The sequence below is a fragment of the Xyrauchen texanus genome, chromosome 47 (assembly GCF_025860055.1).
Source record: "Xyrauchen texanus isolate HMW12.3.18 chromosome 47, RBS_HiC_50CHRs, whole genome shotgun sequence".
NCBI lineage: Eukaryota > Metazoa > Chordata > Actinopteri > Cypriniformes > Catostomidae > Xyrauchen > Xyrauchen texanus.
Genome location: NC_068322.1, coordinates 4,310,556 through 4,333,912, shown reverse-complemented (window position 1 = coordinate 4,333,912; position 23,357 = coordinate 4,310,556). Strand labels below are relative to the sequence as shown.

General features: G+C 35.8%; 2 protein-coding genes across 4 annotated transcripts in view; one reads left to right on the top strand and one right to left on the bottom strand.

Moving 5' to 3' along the window:
• Nucleotides 1-4,546, top strand: part of LOC127638936 (striatin-interacting protein 1 homolog) — a 31,128-nt gene extending 26,582 nt beyond the window's left edge. For all 3 annotated transcript variants that reach the window (XM_052120708.1, XM_052120707.1, XM_052120706.1), the window contains 5 exons: nt 2,305-2,405; nt 2,494-2,560; nt 2,700-2,804; nt 2,876-3,080; nt 3,352-4,546. In XM_052120708.1, coding sequence (XP_051976668.1) covers nt 2,305-2,405; nt 2,494-2,560; nt 2,700-2,804; nt 2,876-3,080; nt 3,352-3,602 — 729 coding nt within the window. In that variant the 3' untranslated portion in view covers nt 3,603-4,546. The remainder of the gene's footprint in view (nt 1-2,304; nt 2,406-2,493; nt 2,561-2,699; nt 2,805-2,875; nt 3,081-3,351) is intronic.
• A 5,650-nt stretch (nt 4,547-10,196) lies between these two features.
• On the bottom strand, nt 10,197-16,996 carry LOC127639014 (CD9 antigen-like). Its single transcript, XM_052120821.1, has 8 exons — nt 16,850-16,996; nt 13,742-13,844; nt 12,416-12,513; nt 12,234-12,308; nt 12,035-12,136; nt 11,206-11,295; nt 11,007-11,090; nt 10,197-10,836 (listed from the first exon to the last, which is right to left on the bottom strand). Exons 1-8 carry the CDS (start codon nt 16,910-16,912, stop codon nt 10,771-10,773), a joined length of 681 nt encoding a protein of 226 aa, XP_051976781.1. The 5' UTR covers nt 16,913-16,996; the 3' UTR covers nt 10,197-10,770.
• Nucleotides 16,997-23,357: the final 6,361 nt, after the last annotated feature.

Below are 23,357 nucleotides of genomic sequence, written 5' to 3'. Positions count from 1 at the left end.
CCTTTGGACCCTAAATCCCTCCTGTTGTATTGCAGAGAACATTTTGCCACCTTCAGCTGAGCCAGTAGAACCCACTCTCAGATGCCTCTCCTATTACATCAAACGATATGCACTTTTATTAAATCTAAAGAGAACAAATGTGCAATGAACAAACCATTAAATGTTAAATCATTGTAAATTGAGAAGTAATTGTGAAGAACAGCGTGTTACGAAGTGTGATGTGCTTCATCTTGTCAGCTCAGCCTAATCCTGTATGATGTGCACGACAAAGATTGACAAATTGATGTCTGTGGTTGTAAGTTGGGCATAGTAGTGCCCGCTATTGGAGGAGAGTGGAAGTGGCTGAAAAGATCACTGTAGGTGTTTATCTTTACAAGTAACCCCTCTCCTTATTTATTTGATCACAGTATGGAGTTCATCCCATCACTGTGTCAACAGTGTTGATCATAGGAGTGCACTGTGTCTTATTTTTGTCATGTTTTTCCCTTTTCTCATACATGACCTTAAGGATCACAGGAAGTCACTGCTTTTGGAAAAGGTCATGATGCATCAGTGTAATACTCCTGGCTAATTCAGAAGAGGGGTAAAAGAATCCTTTGAAAAAAAATAATTCTTGGTAACACTTTACAATAAGGTTCCATTTATTAACATTAGTTAACAACATGAACTAAAATTAATAAATGCTGTAAATGCATAACTAATGATTATTAGTTAATTCACCAAATACTAACAATTTTTTTTTTAATAACAAGCTGTATATGTTAACATTAGTTAATGCACTATGAACTAACATGACCTAACAATAAACAATTGTATTTGATTAAATAAAATTTATAAAGATTAATAAATGCTAAAAGAAAAATATTTATTCCCTAGGCTATTGGGAAGGGGCAGTGGAGAGAGATGGAGTATTTATACTCCATGTGTGATCACAGGGATATTTGTTGAGGGTCAGGGTGGGGTTAAATGTTGATTTTATATTAACATTTTAAATATATTGTTAATTGTTTGTTCATGATACTTAATGCATTAACGAATGGAACCTTATTGTAAAGTGTTACCGAAGTCTTCATTCTTCCAGCGAAAGCTTTAAAGTCACTAAAATCAGTTACTAAAATGCGATCAGAGATCTCTTCCTTTTCTTCCTCTCTCTCAATAACTCAATCCCTCATTCACTCAGATTAAACCACAAGGACGGCAGTCAGCATTGCTGATGTGCTGACAGATGTCCTGTTGAGCTGATGTACTGTTCTTTGATAGACTGCATTAACGTCTAAAGCTGTGATAAACTGAGAACACAGTGATCACTGGCTGTACATCCAGAAGCAAATCACTCGTGTGTGGGTCTCCAACTCGGCTGTGAAAAATTATGAATGGCTTTGCCAACTTCCTGCTTTCATTTGTAATTTCCTCAGTTAATTATAGATTTTGCAGTCCAAACTGACTTATGCTCTATATAACTGCACTGCACATAAAGGAATAGTTCACCCAAAAATTTTAGTTCTCTTAGCATTTGCTCACTCTTTTGCCATCCCAGATGTGTCTGTCTGACTTTGAACTAATGAACACAAATTAAGGTTTTTAGAAGAATTTCTCAGCTCTTTTGGTCCATACAATTGCAAGTGAATGGGTGCCAAAAACGGGTGCCTTTTTTGTTTTTTTTGCCAAAACAGTCAGCATAAAATTAATCCATGGTCAAATCATTGTCTTCAGAAGTGATATGATGGGTATGGGTGAGAAACAGATTCAAGTCCCTTTTCATTATAAATTCTCCTCCTGTCTCAGTCAATCTCCACTTTCACATTCTTCATGCATATCACCCAAAACTGGGCAGAGAGAAGAATTTCTAGTTGTTTGTCAACCACACCAATCATATCACTTCTGAAGATATGGATTAAAACACTGGAGTTGTATGGATTACTTTTTTAATGCCTTTATGTACTTTTTGGTGCATCACAATTTTGGCACCCATTCACTTGCATTGTATGGACCTACAGAGCTGAAATATTCTTCTAAAAATCTTAATTTGTGTTCTGCAGAAGAAAGTCATACACATCTGTGATCGCATGTGTAAATGATGAGAATCTTCAGAGGATTTACTATCCCTATAAAGGGCCATTCATCCTTTGGGATGAATCGGTTACATATAAAGTTATCTAAAGGTTTGAACTAAAGTGGTATTTGCAACCATTTTCATTGACTTGTTTTCACCATTGTTTCTTATACTGTACTAAAGATTTAGATAAATGGATGGATAAAAGTGATGAGATGTACTGAATGTGTTTTTTGTTTTGTTTGGAAAAGTTTGAATATGTGGCACAACATCTGGTTTTTGCTAACTGCATCCCGCTCATCCTGAAATTCTTCAACCAGAACATCATGTCTTACATCAGTGCCAAAAACAGGTAGAGGACATTGAGATCTGCACTTAATCAATCCAACATGTGTATCAGTACATGATTTTTGTAAACCTGTCATATTTTCTGATGGCAGTATATGCGCCCTGGATTTCCCACATTGTGTGGTTCATGAAATGCCTGAACTCACAGCTGAAAGCCTGGTAATTTCTTCTTAAATGATTTACAAAACACGAATGTTGTCAGTAGTTTCCTCAAACTTTCAGTTTATCTGTAAAGGAGGGGCCAGAAGATATTCAAATAATTGTTTTTGAGGGTGCGTGTGTGTATATGTGTTAACAGGAAGCTGGTGACTATAATCAGTTCTGTTGGCGTAATCTCTTCTCCTGCATCAACCTACTTCGGATCCTGAACAAAATCACCAAGTGGAAACACTCAAGAACTATGGTAAGGGAGAGTGAATGGAGAGAGTTTAAAGCTGTCATTATTTTCTAATGCAATCATCTTTTCCTTCACAGATGCTTGTGGTGTTCAAGTCTGCTCCGATCCTGAAGAGGGCGCTAAAGGTCAAACAAGCTATGATGCAGCTCTATGTTCTCAAACTCCTAAAGATCCAGACTAAGTATTTGGGCCGCCAGTGGAGAAAGAGTAACATGAAAACAATGTCAGCCATTTATCAGAAAGTACGACATCGGCTCAACGACGACTGGGCATATGGGAATGGTAAACATCAGGTTCTTTGATACTTGTACATAATCAGTAAGGGGCAATGTGAGGGTTAGCAGGGTTGATCCATGAACTACCATTGTGCCTTTTATCACAATATTACACGTCTGTTAGCTTCGTGTACTGTAGATAAGGCTTTTATACAAACTAAACTAAAAGGACAAATCAGAAATTGGCATCTTGGTTAAGCCAGTCATTGCCTTCATTAAATGACTTCAAAGCTTTCAGATATTCCTACTTATCTCTGTATTTTTCATTCTCTTGACAGATATTGATGCTCGGCCATGGGACTTCCAGGCAGAGGAGTGTGCGCTTCGGGAGAGCATAGAGAAATTCAACACACGCCGTTATGATAAGAATCAGAACAGCCTGTTTACACCAGTAGACAACTGCCTCCAAAGTGTTTTGGGTCAGCGTGTGGACCTGCCGGAAGACTTCCATTACAGCTACGAGATGTGGCTAGAAAGAGAGGTGTTTTCACAGTCAATCAAGTGGGAAGGTCTGTTACAGGCCCAGTGATGCAGCTGCTATTACAGAGACACCCAAAAATGAAATTTCTGTCATTTACTCATGTTCGTCTAATCCCGTATGACCTGTTTGAGCTGAGGGGTAAGTAAACAATGACCAAATGTTCATTGTTGGGTGAACTATCCCTTTAAGGATGTACTGTTTTTGTGGGAAAGACACTCTGTAATAAACTGACACTAATACTGTGGGCTCACAATTAACACAAGTCCTCAAAGCATTGGGCCTTCCTTTCGTGTTCTGTAAATGATTGCTTGTAAATACAGATATAAACGTGAATACACTTTATGGAATGGTGACCCTCCTTTGGTAATTCTGTGGAAGGAGCATGGTTCATTGGGTAAATGAAATCCTTTTATTGAATGAAAGATATCTTCTCCAATAACTGAAGCACATTTTATATAACAATCGCACACTGATATTATCAAGATTTATTTAAATGGTCATTCATTGTGTAGAACTGTGAAAAATGTGTGCTTACACATAATTTAAGTATAAAGAAGAATAAACATGTGTTTGTTACCTGTTACTGTAGTACTGAGGCAGGGTCTCTCTGGAAAAGATAATCGTCCACAGTTTAAATTGCAAATTTAATCCAGAGTTGATGTGTCAAATGTACTTCTGTTTCTCTGTGGTATTATGTTGAGTGGAGCCAGTCACTCCTTTTTTGTCCACTCCACATGTAGCACTGCACGGCACACAAAAACGCCTTTAAAGTGTCCTTGGTGACTGTACCGTCACCCACACTAATAACTAAATGGTGCTGGTTTTTAACAATTCATTTTTATCTATGTCTTATTCTCTGTTGAGGTTATATGACAAGGTTTTGTGAAACACTAATTAAAGAGCTGAGACAAGCTGTTCTGTTGCTTAATCCAAAAACAAACAAAATGCAGTGTCATATAGATCATTCATAAAGACTTCACCTCATTGTTCACTCATGGGTTTGTATTGCAATGCAATTTCCTTGTTTATATATATATATATATATATCATTGTTTGGTACTTAATGTGCTGTTGAATTAAACTACAGATAAGCAGTTCAAACTGTGCACTTATGAACATACAGGTATATACCACTACTTTTCCAGATGCTCTACTCACCCTGGAGAAGAGCTGGAGGTTTATGTGCGGAGTAATAACAGGTGAAATAAACCCAGATCTGCACAATGACAGAAACTTATCAAAGCAACTGCTACAAAATAAGAACCCAAAGCTGAAGCTAAAGTAGCTAAATGCACAATCATTGTAAATTATTCTCAGATTGCAACATATATAGTTAAAAATTGCATTTCAACTGTTCTGTGTTCAACTCACCTTGTACCAGTCATTGCTGGAAGTAGGAAAACCATGAAGCGGCAGGAGAACTTCAGTGCTTCCCACAAAACCAACTGATTCTATAATCAAACATCCATACAGTGAGACGACAACATCAGCATTACCATTTCTACTTTGTAAAATGATTGAATTCAGACTAGAGATGGGCATTAATAAATAATTGGGTATTTGAATATTTAATCTCATAAAAAAAAACAAATACTCAAATATTCTATTATATAAAGATTATTTCACCATAAAAAAAAACAAAGCTTCTAATTATATCCAAATAAGCAATGTGGGAAGACAGTATAGAATGAAACATTTAAGTTACTTTCATTGCTAATAAGGTAACTGATGCAATTATCTGAACACAAACCCGTCTATCACACCACTAGATGAGCCAATGTTGCCATGTTGCGATGCTCAAAGCAACACAGAGCCACAGTGTTTACAGTTTTTCAGTGGAATCCGAAAGAATGTCTTAATCATAGTTGACTGCACATTAAGCTAGGATAGGAGAAATTACTTCATCACTCAGCAGCACCTTTACGGTCTGACAAGAGAGCCAGCATGTAAACAAAGCCTGTTCTATACCTTTATACATACTTGTTTATTCTAAACCAACATGATTTTATTTTAATATATAAAGGAAAGTGTACTTTTTAGATGCTGAGTCTGGTCATCATTTCAAAAGCAGATGCAATGTACCTTTATAGAAGATTTTATTGCCTCTGACTCTGAAGTGTCCGGAAGAGCACCAGGAGTTCAGCGCAGGTGAGAGCTGTGGACCAGGTGCATGAAATCATCATAATACTGCAGCAAATGCATTTCATCCAACATAACATGCATCTAACAATTTGACAGAGGACTTTTCTAAGCAGGTTGAAGCAGTAGTTCTCATAAGACACTACAGGAGGGCACAGTTCAGTCAATGTACTGTAAGGGCTGATAACAGTCACTTTAAAACACTTGGACTGAATCAAGTGCCGTGTTGATTTGTGTAAATAATACTTCAACAACCTTTTCATCTATTTTGCATCGATTTGTTTTTAACTGAATCGCATGGGAATAATTTAAAAAAAAAATATTTAAATACATTTTGCATGATTAACAATGATTACTCTTTCCAATGACCAAAAAGAAAAATTATATATGAGAAATAATACAATACGTATTATTTTTTCAAACTGACTTGGGAGAGACTTAACAGTGGTTCTTTGTGTGAATTACACCTTTAATTCTTATTTCTATGGATATAACTCCAGTGAGAGGAAAATCTCTTAAGTTATTTTAAATTAATTAACAAATTTTTTTTAACTTAATGATTACTCTTTCCAATGACAAAAATAAATATGTAATAATAATAATAATAATAAATAATTTTGTCAATGAAACTTACATGTGGCGCTTTGTGTCCGTGCATTAAATCATTTTGCCTTCATTATTTTTTAACTTTGATACACAGAGAAACTAAACTGTGGTGCTTTGTGTGAATGACACCAATGTAAACGCCCTCTGGTGGCGATTTTTGTTAATTACAGCGCTGCCACTTATTTCTATGGCGTAAACTCTAGTGAGAAGAGAGCATTGTATTAAATTAGTTTTCGTTCTTCAAATATATTTTTTTTAACTTAGCAATTATTCTGTCCAACAACAAAAATACATAAATAAAAATGTATCTTAATAATTATTCTAACGCCAAAAAATAAAAGTTAAATATTTGGTTCGAGGAACAAACTGTGGTGCTTTGTGTGAATTAAACTCTTTCATGAATTATTTTGTTAGACTAAAAACTATAATTAAATTATTTTAAATAAATTTACAATAGTTTTAACTTAATGATTACTATTTCCAATGACAAAAATACATTAATACATAAAAACATAATACTACTACAAATATTAATTTTGTTTAAAACTTTGTGTCCGTTGGTTACACCACTGCAAACGCCCTCCTGTGAATGACATTATTTTGCCTTCATTGTTATTTAATTTTGTGATTATTCTGTTCAACGACTATATGTGTGTATATATATATATAGTCGGTGAACAGAATAATCACAGAGGAACTAAACTGTGGTACTTTGTGAATTACAGCACTGCCACTTATTTCTATGGGTTATAACTCCGGTCAGAGGAAACTCTTTTATTAAATATATTTTTAATATAAAGTTTTGTTAACAATGATTATTAATCTGTCTAACGACAATAAATAAATAAATACAAATTTTGTCAGATGAACTTACGTTGACCGTGGTGCTTTGTGTGAATTACACCAATATAAACGCCCTCTGGTGGCGGTTTTTGTGAATTACAGCACTGCCAATTATTTCTATGGTTAATAACTCCGGTCAGAGGAAACTCTTTTATTAAATTATTTTTTATTAATGTCAATTTTTTTACTTAATTATTACTATATCCGACGACAAAAAAAAAAAAAAAAAAAAAACAAACACAACTGTATTTTGCAGACTCATTTAGAGGAACTAAACTGTGGTGCTTTGTGTGAATTACACTAATAAAAGTTTTGTGAATTACAGCAGTGCCACTTATTTCTATCGCTAAAACTCCAGTTTATTTTGTTATGTGTCATTGTATTTTCTACATTCTGTATTTATTTGATCTGTGTATGCTATAATGTGAAGCACTTTGGTCAACATGTGTTGTTTTAAATGTGCTAGAAATAAAATTGATTGATTGATAAAACTCCAGTCAGAGGAAAATCTTTTATTTTAATTTTTTGTATCTATTTAAAGTTTTTTTTTTTTTTTACTGAATTATTAATCTTTCTAAGGACAGAAAATAAACGAATAAATAAATTTTCAGAGGAACTTACAATAACTATTTTGGTTTGTGTGAATTACACCAACACAAACGCTCTTCAGTGGCGTCTATTTCTATGGCTAAAACTCCAGTGAGAAGAAATATTTTATTAAAGTATTTTTCATTCATTTCAAAATATTTTTTTAATTTAGTATTACAAAAATACAAACGCAGTCTTGTGGCGATTTTTGTATTTCTACGGCTTATAACTCCAGTCAGAGTTTTTTCTTGATTAATATTTCTAAAGACAAAAAATTAAATTAATAAATAAAATAAATTGTCAGAGTAGTTTACAATAACTGTGGTGCTTTGTGTTAAATATTACAATAAAAACATTGTACATTAACCGTGGTGCTTTGTGTGAATTACACCAATATAAACGCCCTCTGGTGGCGGTTTTTGTGAATTACAGCACTGCCAATTATTTCTATGGTTAATAACTCCGGTCAGAGGAAACTCTTTTATTAAATTATTTTTTATTAATGTCAATTTTTTTTACTTAATTATTACTATATCCGACGACAATAAAAGGAAAGCAAAAAAAAAACATAACAATAAAAAACAACAACAACTGTATTTTGCTAGACTCATTTAGAGGAACTACACTGTGGTTCTTTGTGTGAATTACACCAATTTATTGTCATTGAAAAAACATTGGTGGTCACTGTTTAGCCATATAGGTCACCTGACGATAACAATAAAAAATAAGTATCGGATATTAACTCTTCAATGTTTCCCACTGATATTGTTTATGTGGAAAATGATACCCAGAACTAGACGGCGTTTACGTGGCACCTTTAATTATTCTCAGTGCTGGACCGATGGACAAATCACAGTCGATTGTTATGATTTTTAGATTAAAATCCTTGAAATAAATAGATTTAAATGATTATAGTTGTTAGTTTATAAATGTCTTAAGCAGGAGACAAAAACGTCCTGAGATTTGATTTTCTGAACGTCCGTGCGCCCCCTTGTGGACAATAAATGTATGTTCAATTGAAAACGATTGGTTGTTAGCTAGCAAAATGTAACAACCAATGTTTTTGCACCGTATTTTATTAAGTAATAGTTCAAATTGTTTTTAAAAAAAAGTTTAATAAACTAAACAATTAAAATTATTGAAGCAAGTCAATTTTTTTCGAAGGTATTCAAGGAAGTAGCTCCACATGATTCTTAATATAAAGTATTTATACCAAGTAAACTTACATCAGGGTTTTTCTGTATGTGCTTTAAGAGCTTAAATGGTGTGAGGCTGACGAAAAAAAGAAATAAATAATTGACCAACCAGAAAAGCCAGTGTGAGTTCAATGGAAACGCTCCCAGGACTGATCACCCAAATAAACACAACAGAGGATCCAAGGGAGACTTGCTGAACTGGAACGGCAAACCTCTGGTAAGACATCTTTAGTAGAATTTGTCTTACAGCTGGAAACAAAATGTTTTAAAGTTTAAAATCCAGCAGAACCTGATGTATACTCATGTATGTAGCTACTGCAAAGGGCCAGCTTACAGCATGCATGTAGTGCCCGATAGAGTGATCACATGATCACATGGGGCAGACAACTTAAATCTGTTCAGAGGAAATTTGATTTATTTATTGGTTTGGGTGAATGATTGGGGTGATATCACATATGAAACATTACTGATGCCACTGATTTGATTTTTCAGTGTATTTAAAAGTATATTCTATCTATTGCGTAAGAGGAAGACACTGAATAATGGTAAAAATTCCATTGTTACCTTGCTTTTTAGACTTTTACATTTTGCTAAAAGGCCAAAAGATAACAATCTTTGGAAAATCAGATATGATTTCTATTACACAAGATCTTCTATATACGGTACCTACATTTTCCCATCGTAATGTGAATGTCACAGCCTCCAGCTTCTAAAAAGACAAGAACTAAAAGTGCCAAACCTGCCACCAAAAGCAAAAATATGTGATCATCCAAGAAAAGGTCTGTCAGTGCCAAATCCACAAAGACAGACGTGCTGCCATAGAGAAAGACTGCTTACTACATCTCTCATAATGCAAGGGACTGCTTGGAGTTCAGAGGCTATGGCTGGCCAGAGCCACCAAGGATAAAGGAAAAAAGCAATGTATTTAGTTTTGTGCCAATCAAGCTTATTTATGTGCATATTAATTTTGCAAATACATTTGCCTATATATGTATATTATATATATAATTCATCACAGGGGGATTAAATGGTAGTCAATATTTTCAGTTCTATAAACTGTCAAATGGAACCATTTTAGTTTTATCACGCAAATTAATGAAGTTGTCTGGTTGATCTTTGATCTCAAAAGTGCCATTAATAAAAGGATGAACATTTGGTATAAAGTGTGAAAGATTCCGTTGAAATGTCTGTTCTTAGAAAGTCAAAGCATGACACAAAGACTCTCTGCCATGCAATTATCTACTTTTAATTATCCAATGCATTCAAAATGGCTTATTTTTTGATAGCATCATTGCAATGGTCCCTTTGCTACAATGAAATAAAACTATCATTCAAAGGTTTTATGGCAAAAAAATTAAAATAAAAAAATAGAATGAAAAACAGCATGGAGCATTGTGGTGCATTTTTCATCAACATTCAGTCAGAAACTGGTTATCAACTACTTTATTTGTCATTTCAAAGTGTTCCTCCCTGTCCATACACTGATGTTGGTACATAGAGAAAATTATAAACACATTCATAAAATAAGCTTTTTCATTATAAAATGTTATAATGTATAAAAAAATAAAGAGAAAAATGTCTGAAGCTTCCATGTAAATTCAAACAGGCAAATATGAATGTTAACTGAAACACCAAAGAAATTAAAATGGACCTGACAAGGCCATTTACATGTAGGTATTTAAGAGCAATTCATACTTTTGCCCAGTATATGCCCAGCCTGTAACTGGTTTAGGATGGTTGTTTAATGCTGGGCTTTGTTAGAAGATAAAATGGGTGTGACTCAAATATACATTCACAAACAGATAAATACATGGCAGAAAACCGGCTGTTGTGGTAATGACAGCTCATACAACGTCCCGAGTTCGTTGAATACCACAGCACAGCAGCATGCTGAAGATCATACCGAAGATCTGCCAATGAGAGAAAGAAAGAATCAGTTCAGCGGCTTCCTCCCCAAAAATGAGCTCTGGCGCTTCATCAATGCTTCTCAGTTCAAAACGAACAGAATCTACTCTAATGTAATCATTGGCAAAATGTAAATCATTCAGAGAGCAGTTGATGATGTCACATCCATACTCACCACGATCACCCCAATACCAATCCCGACTCCTCCAATGATGTGAAGCCTTGAGGTGAACACTTCCTTAATGGCATATGGGCAGCTCTAGGGTAAAAACCAGCAATAAAGTATCTATCTATAGTACATGGAAAGATACTACTGATAACAAACATTTTTCTTAGGAGAAAAATTATTTCATGATTTATGGAGTTTCTGGTACCGTAGTGACAAGCAATTCAAATCCTTCCTTTTTCGGACAGGTTTCAGTAGCTCCATCAAAGGCCGTTCCTGTTGGTCCACAGCACTTCAGCTAAAAGGACACAGCAAATGGTTGTTCAGATAAACTTGGAACACTGTTTGTATTTATTTATTTATTATTATTTTTAATGTTTGAACTGTTATAGTTTGAATAAACCATGAACAAGAACACTGAATAAGCATTAAAATTAACATTTAAATGCATACTTTGGGTCTTTAGTGACCCAGGACATAGCTCCACCCCCTTTAACATGCAGAGTTACACACCCATCTCTTTAGTATTCCTTAATCTTTCTCTTTTGAATAGTGTAACAATAAAAACTGCAAAAAATATATTTCTGCCAATTGCTTAATAGGGACATTAGTGACCCAGGATATGTAATAGTATCACAATCTATAGCCAGTTGCATCTCATATTATTCTGCAAGTAATAAATCCCCTTTCAATAATTTGTTGCATCTGATTTGATACATGAAAAATAAACATCAAAATGTAACAATATATCCTATTCTATTATTTTCTAATAGTCTTGAAAAGGCTTTAAATGACACTATCTGGGTAATTTTTAAATCCATTTGTGATGGATATATGTGCTGGGTCGCTAAAGACCCGAGGTTTGTAATGGCAAAGCAACTATATATTTAAGGATTCATTTGGGTTTCATTTTATTTTTTTAATCATGAAATAAATATTTCAATTTAGTTTCAGTTTTTCCAATGATGTGTGTTTTTATTTTTATTAAAGTGAATGAAAATGTAGTTTTCATTAACAACAGCAACACTGATACATACTCCATACTGAATCAATTTCAGAGTTTCTCTCAGTGCTTCCTGCTTAGTGTCTTTGTAGTTGTTGAATGTCTGCGTGTAAAACTGTTGGACATCTGAAACAATCTGAGAAGGAAGAGTTAAAGAATATAAGACAATGTGTAAAAGGATAAAAAAAGACCCAATGCATAGAGCATCAGTATATAGTTTGAACATCAACCACCTTGTCCTGATTGGACAATCCCCAGATTCCAGCAGCCACCTCTGCAGCAAAAATGATCAACAGGAACACAAAGAACTGGAGACAGTAAACAACAAAGAATATTAAAGACCATCAGTAAAAAATACTGCAATGTTGGTCTGCAAGGACTTTGCAATTGTGAAGCAAAACGTTATGTTAATTACCAGTCCCAGCATGCATGCTGACTCTCTTAATGCTCCACAGCAGCCGAGGAACCCGACCACCATCATGATGGCACCTGCCACAATGAGGATGTATACCCCTAAAGTAGGAAAGAGAGAGACTGTTCATTATATCAAATATTACATACAAACACCATACATCTTATTGCCATTTATCCTTATTTCTGCTATTTGGGTGTTTAATCAAAAGATGAACAGGTATATTGGAAATCAGGGGTGGTTAGTTCTCTTTCGGACAGTAACCCAGAGCCTTAACCACTGAGCCAACACTGGCCCAAATAATATGCAATTCATTCATAAAATTGCTTCCGTTTAAACATATTTTTGTTTAAGTTAGACCTAAGTATGCAGTAAAAAATACTGCATACTTAAAAATTGTAGTGTGGTATGCAAAAATTGTAGTGTGGTATCCATAGAAACATTGCAACACCAGCTGCTTTTCTGTCATTAGGATGTTTGGCATTGCAGCTTAAAGAGAGCTGGCATTGTGTTGGCCAAACGCAGCCTCATGCAAAACAGCACTGCCATTATAACTCTAACAGACCTGCCCCAGTTTCAGGCCCTTCTTTACTCTCTTACAGTGACTTGTGATTTATTAGAGGGTTGCTTTTAATTTTAAACTTCATTTTGCTGGGTGCCATTTTGTGGTCTTTCTCTGCAAACCTCCAAAGCTGGGAAGGAATTCAGTCTTTCATGAAAACAAACACACCCTACCGAAGAATAGGATGGCCTTTCATGCCATCATGTTGGACATGTTTTATATACGACTGCAAAAAACATGTCTAGTGCAGTCAAGCTATTTGGTTTAATATAAATTGCCTATATATACGTTTTAGTTGTGTTAAAGTCACGTTTATATAAGACATTTATCATAAGCCTTTAGATCAAAAGGGTAATATCATGAGACATAAAAACATTTAACTGGTAGTGGATCTTAGCTCTGATATTCTGAAGATAAGCCTTAAACAACTCTCTTGTCTCTGTTTCACACACCCTAATTTTTTATTTTATTTCACATTTCCATTTATCAAGGTGTTGATGGCGTGCTATTCAAATGATGATCTGATCTACAGATGGTCTGATCTGTAAATGGGGGTGGCCTGTTCCCATGACTACCATCATACCCAAACACTAGCTAATAAAGACAAGATCATGCAGGATGTGATGTGTTGGAACTGGAGTTAAGTGCTGATTTCAGGTGCACTTATATCAGTCTTAAAGAAACTAAAACATAAACATTCAGGACTCAGAATGTGGAGCATAAATATAGAAATGTGGTCCTGAGGGCGCTGAGAGGCCAGATCTCACCTGTGAAGAATACAGACGGAGAACCTTCTACATTGAAAAGTCCTTTAGTTCTTTCATCGAAACGCAGCCAGAGACCAACAGCCAAAACTCCTGTTCCTGCAAGCTGATAAAAGGAACAAAGAAAATAATCATTGGTTTAAACTGAATGCATGTTACACTCACATAAAGGAAACATAGCCACATACCAAGAATGGCATTATTTACAAGGGACAAACACACCGAAAGTGAGGCATAAATCCAAATATTTTACTCTCGTTCTGAGAGAATGAAGTCCAACATGCATTAAGCAACAAAGGCATTCACGCCATGAAACAACTGTGAAACCACAGCAGTGGACCAACGTGATAGTCTTGACAAATGCAGTGTCTACCTTTCACAGAGCAAACATTGAGAGAAGAAGAGATACGGAAAAATACACCATGATCTAGAATTAATCTTGCATTTCTTCCATTAATACCCCGAACACAGCAATGTGACTTACACGAATGAGTAACATTTATACTAGATTGTGATCATTGTGTTCCTACATGCTCTCACAGCCTAAAGTTAATCAACAGCCCACATCTAACCCACACCGCATTTAATTGAAAAGCACCCTTTATTATCATTCCTATTAAAATAGGAGTTTAATTAAATGGATAGTTCCAACTCTAAATCCTGAATAGGTCAACAATGTTTGAAGATGTTGTACAATCAGATTTTAAATACAGATAAACGCACACCTCTGACTGCACATGGTCTCTTAATGTGCCAAATTACAATATTACTCCAAAAGTCACACTTTTAAGTCAGAAACAAAATTCAGAAGAAGCCAAAATAAATCAAATACATAATGAATGACGGCAAAAGTCTGTTTTCTGTTGTGCTGGTGGACAATCACTTTTATGCAATCTATATCATTTATAAAATCATGGCATCTAGCAAATTATTAATTAATTTGCATGAACTTGAATTGCAATTTAAATGAATTTACGTGGCATGGTAGGAAGCACCATGCCTTACAGCAAGAAGGTCCCAGGTTTGATTCCAAGCTCAATGGGGCCTTTCTGTGTGGTGTTTGCATGTTCTCCCTATGTTCATGTGGGTTTCCTCTGGGTGCTCCGGTTTCCCCCACAGCCAAAATGACGTGCAGGTTAAGTTAATTGGAGACCCCTAAAGTGTGTGAGAGAGTGTGTGAATGTCTGTGTGTGTTACCCTGTGATGGACTGGCCACCTGTCTTTGGCCTGAGATAGCTGGGGTAGGCTCCAGCACTACCTGTGACCCTATATTAGACAAGCGGCTATAGAAGATGGATAATCTATACGAAACAAATTAACATTATTGAAATAAAGCACTAAAATAAAATTATTTGGCTAAATAGTTGCTTTCCATCATCTTTCATGTCGACAAGCTGCTTCCAACATCACAAGTCAGCGATTCGGGTAAAATCTAGAATTCAGAGTTTCCCACTAGAAAATACGACTTCGCTTGGTCATTCAAGTGCACGTAACTTATAATCACGATATTTCCAACTCCGGTTTAGGTTATGTCCACAATGATAATCTTTCTTTTGAAAACACATACATTTCACTATGTTTACACCTCTCATCCACACTAGAATGACAACGAAAGCGACCTCCATTACCGCACACTTTAGAAAACAATGATGCTAGGAAACTGAAAACTAAGGTTTCAAAATTTACAAGATAAGCATGGATGTGGCCTAATACATTTTTGTTTGAAAATGCATATATTTCCCTATGCTTACGCTTCTCATCCAAACTGGATCTGCGTTTTCCTCCACCGACTTTACTTTGGAAAAGACATTAGGATTTAGGAAACTGAAAAATTATCTTCAACGAAAACAGATTTGTGTAGATGTGTCCATCAAAACTACATTACTCCATGGTAATTTATCACGTTGATTTTATTTTAAATAAGCTTCTCGAGGTTGATTAAGTGGGTTTTATATTCACTGTAAAAATCACTGTATTGCACACCACATCTGACAGCTTTAGTAAATAACTTAAAATGATTTAATAAATAACTCAAATCATAGTTGTAATTTTTTTCAAATTATGTACAGTAAATGAGGGTATTTAATTGATCTGGTCAGAGACCACTATGTCATTGTTGTGCACATGAAAAAGTACCTCAACTTTTCATTCTCATTCAACCTGCTATAACTTTTTGCAAAGGGTGGTACTGGGTCAGGGTATATGTACTGTGCTTTTCCTTTGGTTTGGCCAGTGATGTAGTGAAAACACACACAGGCATCTTTGGCACTTCCAAAGGAAATCCTCCACTGAGAAACTTTTTTCTGTTGTGGAAAATGCATCACAGACATGAGTTCACTGTGAGTCACTCTCAGGGGTGTGGAGGCTCAACCCAAAGATTCCCAAACAGATCCCACCTTTTTCCATTCACACAGAATGAGAGCTAGTTGTAATGGGTGGATTTAGTGTTAACTAGTTTGCTCACTCACCACAATGATTACGCAGGCCAAGTCTTAACACCAAAATGTCTTTGAATCATGTCAAAGTTCTTGTAAGACAAAAGTCAGTTGTTGCTATGCCCATTAGGCAGCTTTCTATCTCTGTTTAACCCAAAATACCTAGTGGCAGAATGATAAATGCAGTTATCAGCTTGCCATTTTATATTCTGTTTTACATCTACATGAGTGCATTTAGTTTGAAATGTCTTCAATCATTAAGCTGTTTTCCTGCCCCAAGTCAGAGTGATTTAATCTTCAGTCTTTATGTATTCAAAGGTTTCCAAATGACAAATAGGCCCAACATAATTCTGTATTTGATTTAACTAAAAATTTGAAATAAATCTTTTGACCACAGCTTCTCTCAATCTAATTTTATACCTTGAGTAACTTTCAAAGAGCAAAGTTTGTCATACACTGCATCTGATTTGGATATATGGAGTTATCTATGGAGTTTGAAAACAAAACAAACCTTCAGGCAAGGGACAAAAAAAGAGAGTACAAAAAACCTCCAAACAAGCATCTTTAGCAGGCTTTACACGCTTTTAGGTGGAGTCACATTTACTTTTATTACATTTATATTCCTCAAACATACTTGAATCAACATGTGCTGAGGTAATGGTGGAAAAACACTTACCCAGAAGATAAAATTGAAGACAAAGAGCAAGTATTTGATAAACTGAAGTCCACCTCCAGCCATGGCTAAATTGTAGAATTCAGTGCAGTATCAAGAAATGAAATGTGCTTCTTTCCCAGCTTAAAGACAAGGCGAGTGGTATTTCCAACAGGCCACACCAACAAGAAGGAGGAGCAAAAGTGAGGGGAGGTGGATTTATTTTAGGGGAAAGTGTTGAGGCAGAATACAGATGAGAGCTTACAAACTGCTTAGTAAAATAATTGGTCTGGTGGAAAAGCACAGACCACAATTCAAAGTCAAACCAGGAGAACTGTATATAAGCACAGAGTATACATGGGAAGAATGAGCATAAAAGATCCACACGAATCAGAGCTTTTTATAGATTTTTGGACTTCAGTTGCCAAACCTGCACCAACAGCTTGCTGATCAAGAGATGACTTCTCTTGTTTGTGTAACTTCTTTCTTTCTTTCTTTTTAAAATGGCATGCTTTAATGGCACTGAAATGATTGACAACTACTAATAGCCTACTGTATAATATCCACTAAAGACAGATAACTCATTGCTAGGCCATGCCATTCTGTTTTGTCCTGTCGTAAGCTCCGTCTTGTACTCTTGGCTTGTTCTCAGACTGTGGAGCTCTTTCATGGACTGTGCCACAGGAGTTATGGCCGACAGCTAAGAATAGTTGTTGGTCTTGTGATCAGAGTATTACTGTAACATGAAACTTCAAACCTTTCTGTGGCATGTCTCTGTGTCTTATTAATTTAAAATTGGTAATCAATCATTAACCTATATCTTTGACAGCACAACACCATGATTAAGAATAAATATTTCTTCAATATATATACATTGAACAAAAATAATGCACCAAGTATGACTTGAATATTTACTTTTATCTTCTTTTGCAGTGGATAGATGTGCTATGATGTAATATTTGGGTATGCTTATGCTCGTTTGAGGTTTAATAAAAAGTTAGTCTGAATTGACAGCAATTTGTGGCATAACGTTGATTATCACAAAGAAAACATGCTGACTTGAAGAAGTTTCGATTTGATCTGGTACCAAGTCTGGATTTACCGATTGGGCCGGTGCCCGGGGGCCTCCGAAATGTAGGGGGCCTCCAAGACCCCACTAACTGTGTGGCCTCATCCTTTTTTGTTTTATTTAAAATTACATTTTAATAAAATTAATTAATGAGTGTGTGTTTGTGTGTTAACAATAATTTATTTGCACACAAAAAAGTATCATGATCAGTTTTTTGGCCGTGTCAGCTGTGTCTGATGATGACAATGAGTCAGGTTACCGCGGAAACTGTTGATAGCGGCAAGACCGGCGGTAGAAGATAGTGTGAAAAAAAGAGAATTGAGGACATCAAAAAAACAAACAACATGGATAAATAACGGTGGAGCAGTGGAGCCACAAAATGGAAAGCTAAAAGGGAGAAAGCTAAATCTTTCTTTTCAGATTAACCTGAGCATCAGCACCAGCACGACAAGACAGAGAACCACAGCCCGGTTGGGGTGACAGACACCTGTTCAAGTGCCCCCCCACCACCACAGTCTCCGACTCCGAAACCGAAGCAAGTGCTTCGGAAGCCACTGAAGGCGGCAGAGACCCGGCGGTGACAGGTAGGTTAACGTACATTACCAGTTTAACAGCCTCAAAATGTAGGTCTCTCTATTCCCTTTTCCCCTTATTAAAAACCTATTATAGATGCCCGGATCGGTGCCGAAGCCTTCCGAATCTGTGTGCACTGACCCACCTAAATAAATACTTTTTCTGATTTAGCTATAGAGTCCAGCACCCGCATTTCACCACCCCTCTGTCCCCGTATGATAAGTTGCTTTTTAAATCATGTAATGTTGTTGTATTAATATTGACTTTTAATTTTTATGACCAGATTTGCGGTCTAGGCTTATCAATGCATAATATGTGGGAGTCATTCTCAAGTTCAGGGTACTTTCGAGTAATATTTCACATAATATTTTAAAAGTAGCCTATATCTTTCGTCTTTTTCCATCAGTTCACTGCAGAGAAGTATCGCTTTATTGCTTTTAATATTTTTAGAACCTGCCGCTGATTAACCCTCTGGGGTCGGCGGACGCGCCGGCGCCTCCTGCTGGATTTATTTATCATTACAGCGGAAACAACATAAAATTCTCTGTCATTTTGGGGCATACAGATAAGTGTAAGACATCATTAGAGACTATAAAGGGTCTACTTTTATTTACACTCACAATAACAACAAAACCTTGTGCTTTTGTAAAATAAAGAAAATAAAAAGGGTGAGCTGTCAGACGTCTCCGTCTCCACGAGCATATATATGAAACACGTCACAAAAATAAAGAAATTCTGCGAATACTTATCACACAAACATGAAACATATGTCATTGTTTTATAGATATTATAGATCTCCTTTGCTGTCACAGTTAACGTCACAAGAAATTGAGTTTTGTTTTAAACTAAAGAAAAACCCACAGCTTCCTTTTACTGTTTCTACAAATGAAGATGCTGTGTGAGTTTGGGCCATGAGTTCTGGGAGGGGGGGCTCTGCTTTCTAAATCCGTGCCTGTCTGGTACACTGAGGCATTTACATTAGAAGCAGATTGGAACCAAAACATAAGCGTTTAATGATTTAGTGTTTTTAAATTATGTAAACAATATGCCTGTTAGCATGATTGATTTAAGAGTAAAAATAAACCTGATTTTACAACCTTGTTACCACGATGACAATGCCATAAACCCTAAAACTGCAAAACAGGGATGGGGAACCTTTTTCCTATTAAGGGCCATTTGAGTATTTACAAAATAGTGGGCTAAAATTAATTTACGCATTCCATAACGTGCTCACACACCAAAATAAAAGTACAAAAGTTCTTTCAATTATATAATTTTTAGTGTCCTTTTATATATTCTTTTTCTTTGTGATTTTATAACTCATGCATCAAAGGTTTAGTTTAAGATAAATGCTTACACTTACACAGACTACATATCTCGTGAATCACAGCAGACCCAACCTACAACAATTTCCTCTCCCAGAAATGACTGAAATATTCCAGGAGGTCTACATCCCACAGTGACACATCAGCTAGTAATTTCAGGCCTAAACAGTTGCAACATCTAGTCATTATTGCGGTTTCTTTCTCAATAACTGGGTATAATGTCTAGGCACTAAATCCTTAAAACTTGAGTAGGGCTTAAGTCACTGTCACATTTCCTTCCAAAACTACTGCAGGAAATGAACATGCATCACTACCTTAGGCAATCTGTTAGTCACTGCAGCATTTGTAGCTCTGTTTACAAAGCCTCTGTCTAATCATAGAGGTTTTTTGCTTTGATTGATTTCTCCTAAAGCTGGTGAGGTGAGAACAGTTATAATAACAGTCTCATTTGGAGCATCACTATTTTGTACAGAAGAATAAAGCCCAATGTCACAGTCGGAGCAGTCCTTCATAACCCAGTGTTTTGACATTCATCCATCTCTATCTGTGATGTACGTCACCCTCAGTAACCAGAACACAATGCCGGTCGATCACACTTCCAGGGACACATGCAAACATCTGAATTACAGTTATATGGAATGAAGAGTAACTGAATGTAGATATACTTTATGAAGCCGTTTTTAAGTCGATCGATGTAATCTATGACCATTGTCTTGCTCAAAACTGTCACTTGCTCACTGTGCAAATGGAAAAGTGGTGAATGAGAGAAATAAAGACTAGATGATTGAAGGACAGATCTGAGGCAGATGGCTGTGAATCGAGTCACAACTCAGGAACAATTTTACAGTGCATATTTCTCACCTCAGTATCTCAGATGCTCATTCAGTTAAATTGCCACTCTGCACACAAATAGAGCCAAATCATTAAGGTATGAAATTCCACACAATTAATTCTCCAGACCTCACAGTGACATCTACCAGTAATTTAATTTTGAGTGAGGTTACTGAGTAAAAGTCTGATTTTGTAAATGAAATCAGTTTTTTGGGGTCATGTTTGGTACATGTGCGCACTCTGGAATGTGTGCACATTTTTTTGTCAGAAGTAAACCAAGAGATATTGAGCAAAAATTTGAAAACATATCTTGTTTGCACCAGATAATGAAACATCCTCTTGTACGTTGGTAAAGAAACATATTGCATCCCTTTTAGTCATACACTGGAGTAACAAAAGACATGCTGGAAACACATTGACCATAACTTCTTACACTCCTACAAATCACAGTGCTTGAACTGAGACAAGTGAAATCCTTAAAGGATGCCGAATGTAGCAAAAAGTTTCACTTCCTAAATAGCAACAAAATCCCAGCTTCTAACAAAGTGATTTATTCTTTTTATAATATATTTGATTAATATTTTAAAACTTTGTGCAGTAAAGTTGATATATTTATATGGGTTTCCCAAAAACAGAGAGAAGGAAAAATAAACATCGATTTGAGGCCACATGTGAAAAACAACACTGTGTTCATCCTGGCACCAAGATAGTTTTGAGATCAGGATTTTTTTCTGATAGTTTTGAGATTTTGTAGGGTCAGGATGCAGCATTAGCGCCATCTTGTGGTTCTCAGACAGTATTATTTCCCATAAATGAAATGTTGGTAAATTATTCTCAAACTTTAGGCATACTAATTTTATTTAGCTATATTACAATAATATAACACAAACGGAATAGATAATGGCTGGTAAAAAATAAAAAGGGTGATATTTAAGGATGCAATGTTGGTTGTTGGCCACATGAGGGCACACACTGCTAAAATTCGAATGAATTTTGTTTTTGTATGACCACACGAGGGCGCTAATGACTTAGATGGTCGCTTTTACAATATTCTCCACAATTACACAAATTTAATAAGTAAAGCAAACATGTTGGTTTAAACATGGGTCAATAATATTCAGCTTCTGGTTTCACTCAGATTTTCATGATTAAGACATAGCCTTGACTCCCTTGCATTATGAAAAAGGGCCCTTCAGAAGTGCTTTGGAAGGATCATTATTCCATTCTGCTTATACACTGTGTATTCCATATAGCATGGATTAAGACAAATGCATACATATAAATGAAAACTGATCTGATCAGAATGTGTAGGTTTCCTATATGTGATGATGAACCATCTGCAGCTTGGAAATGTATAAAAAGCACGGTAACTGTGCGTACAAATGTATTTCGCTTGGCTTCTGATGTTCTGAATATGAAACAGCATTATATTAAAGGCTGATGGGCCCAAGTAGTGTGCATCATGATTACAATGAGATGGGTGGATGGCTGGATGCTACTTTATCAATAGATTGGAGAACCATCTCCTCTGGTGCAGGGTGGTTATGGTGGACTTTACGCGTGACAAAAGGTCCTGGAAATTAGTCAAAGTTTGGCACAATCATAAGCCCTCTCTATCTTAACCAGTCATGGTATTAAATTAAGACTTGCCAAAGACTGCAGAGGATTTTACGCCTTCACAGTCCGCAATCTTCCCATATCTGATTGCGCTTCCGCTAACAGCAACATGGCCGTGTTTAGATCCTTCGTATGTAGGTAAGTCATCACAACCCCTATCCACAGGTCATGGGCTAAAAACAGTCCGACATTAGTCATGAAGCGCATCGAATGGGCTCTGCCCGAATAACAACTAGCTGTTGACATTACAAAATTTTACTTCAATTTGCCTACCAAAGATTATTTGTTTATATTTATATACTTGTATAAATATTTAGAATCTTACACAAATGAAGAGCAAATTGTTTTAATTTAATGAAAATATGTTCTTGTTGTTTAATTTTGTATTCAATTATTCATAGGTCTATTGCACATTTCGTTTACTTGTGTGATCAAAGGGTTAAATTATTATGATTTTCGGGGTTGACTTGTCTTTAAGACCATTTCTGAGGTCTTTTGGGATGCAGTTGCACCCTTAACAAAATATGTAGGCCAAGCATAATTTATTTAAAAAAAAGTAAATATATCAAATAGAGGTTAATTTAGCCTTTTCAAAGTTGACTGTTTCAACAGAGGCGCGTAACTGTGTTGTGAATGGAGCCAGCACTGCCTTGAGCGAGTCCTCCTCCAATTACAGTGTTTTTAGGGAACTACCTGCAATTAACAGTGGCTCCATCTGCTGCATTCATGGTCCATTTAACTTCACCGAAGAGTCCTTGCGTCATGAAAATAGCCTGTTGAACCTGTCCATATATCAAACAACTCGTAAGCCTGTATTCATTCTTCATGAGTTGTAGCTATGTGTAGCTTCTCCGACAAATATAAACGGTTTTAATAAACTAGCCTATTATAATATCAAAAATGCTAACTATACTGTGAAGGGGGACTAGTGCACACACAACTTGATACCGCAAAGAGTGAATGTAAAAAAAAGTCAAGAACAAGTCCAGGTCATTTTAACCCCAAAATCAAAAGTGCGAAGTAATACATTTATCTGTAAGAAAATGAAGCCTATTTTCAGTGATTGTGACGTTTTAATGTAATTAGTCAATTAGATGGAATTGGGTTATGAAATTGA

What these genes read in the sequence shown, in the direction of transcription:
- LOC127639014 (XM_052120821.1), bottom strand. Translation starts at nt 16,912, where the DNA reads ATGGCTGGAGGTGGACTTCAGTTTATCAAATACTTGCTCTTTGTCTTC. An exon ending in TCCGTCTGTATTCTTCACAG is followed by an intron (nt 12,514 to 13,741) that starts GTGAGATCTGGC and finishes TTCCTACTTTAG; the next exon opens with GGGTATACATCCTCATTGTG. An exon ending in CAGCATGCATGCTGGGACTG is followed by an intron (nt 12,309 to 12,415) that starts GTAATTAACATA and finishes TACTGTCTCCAG; the next exon opens with TTCTTTGTGTTCCTGTTGAT.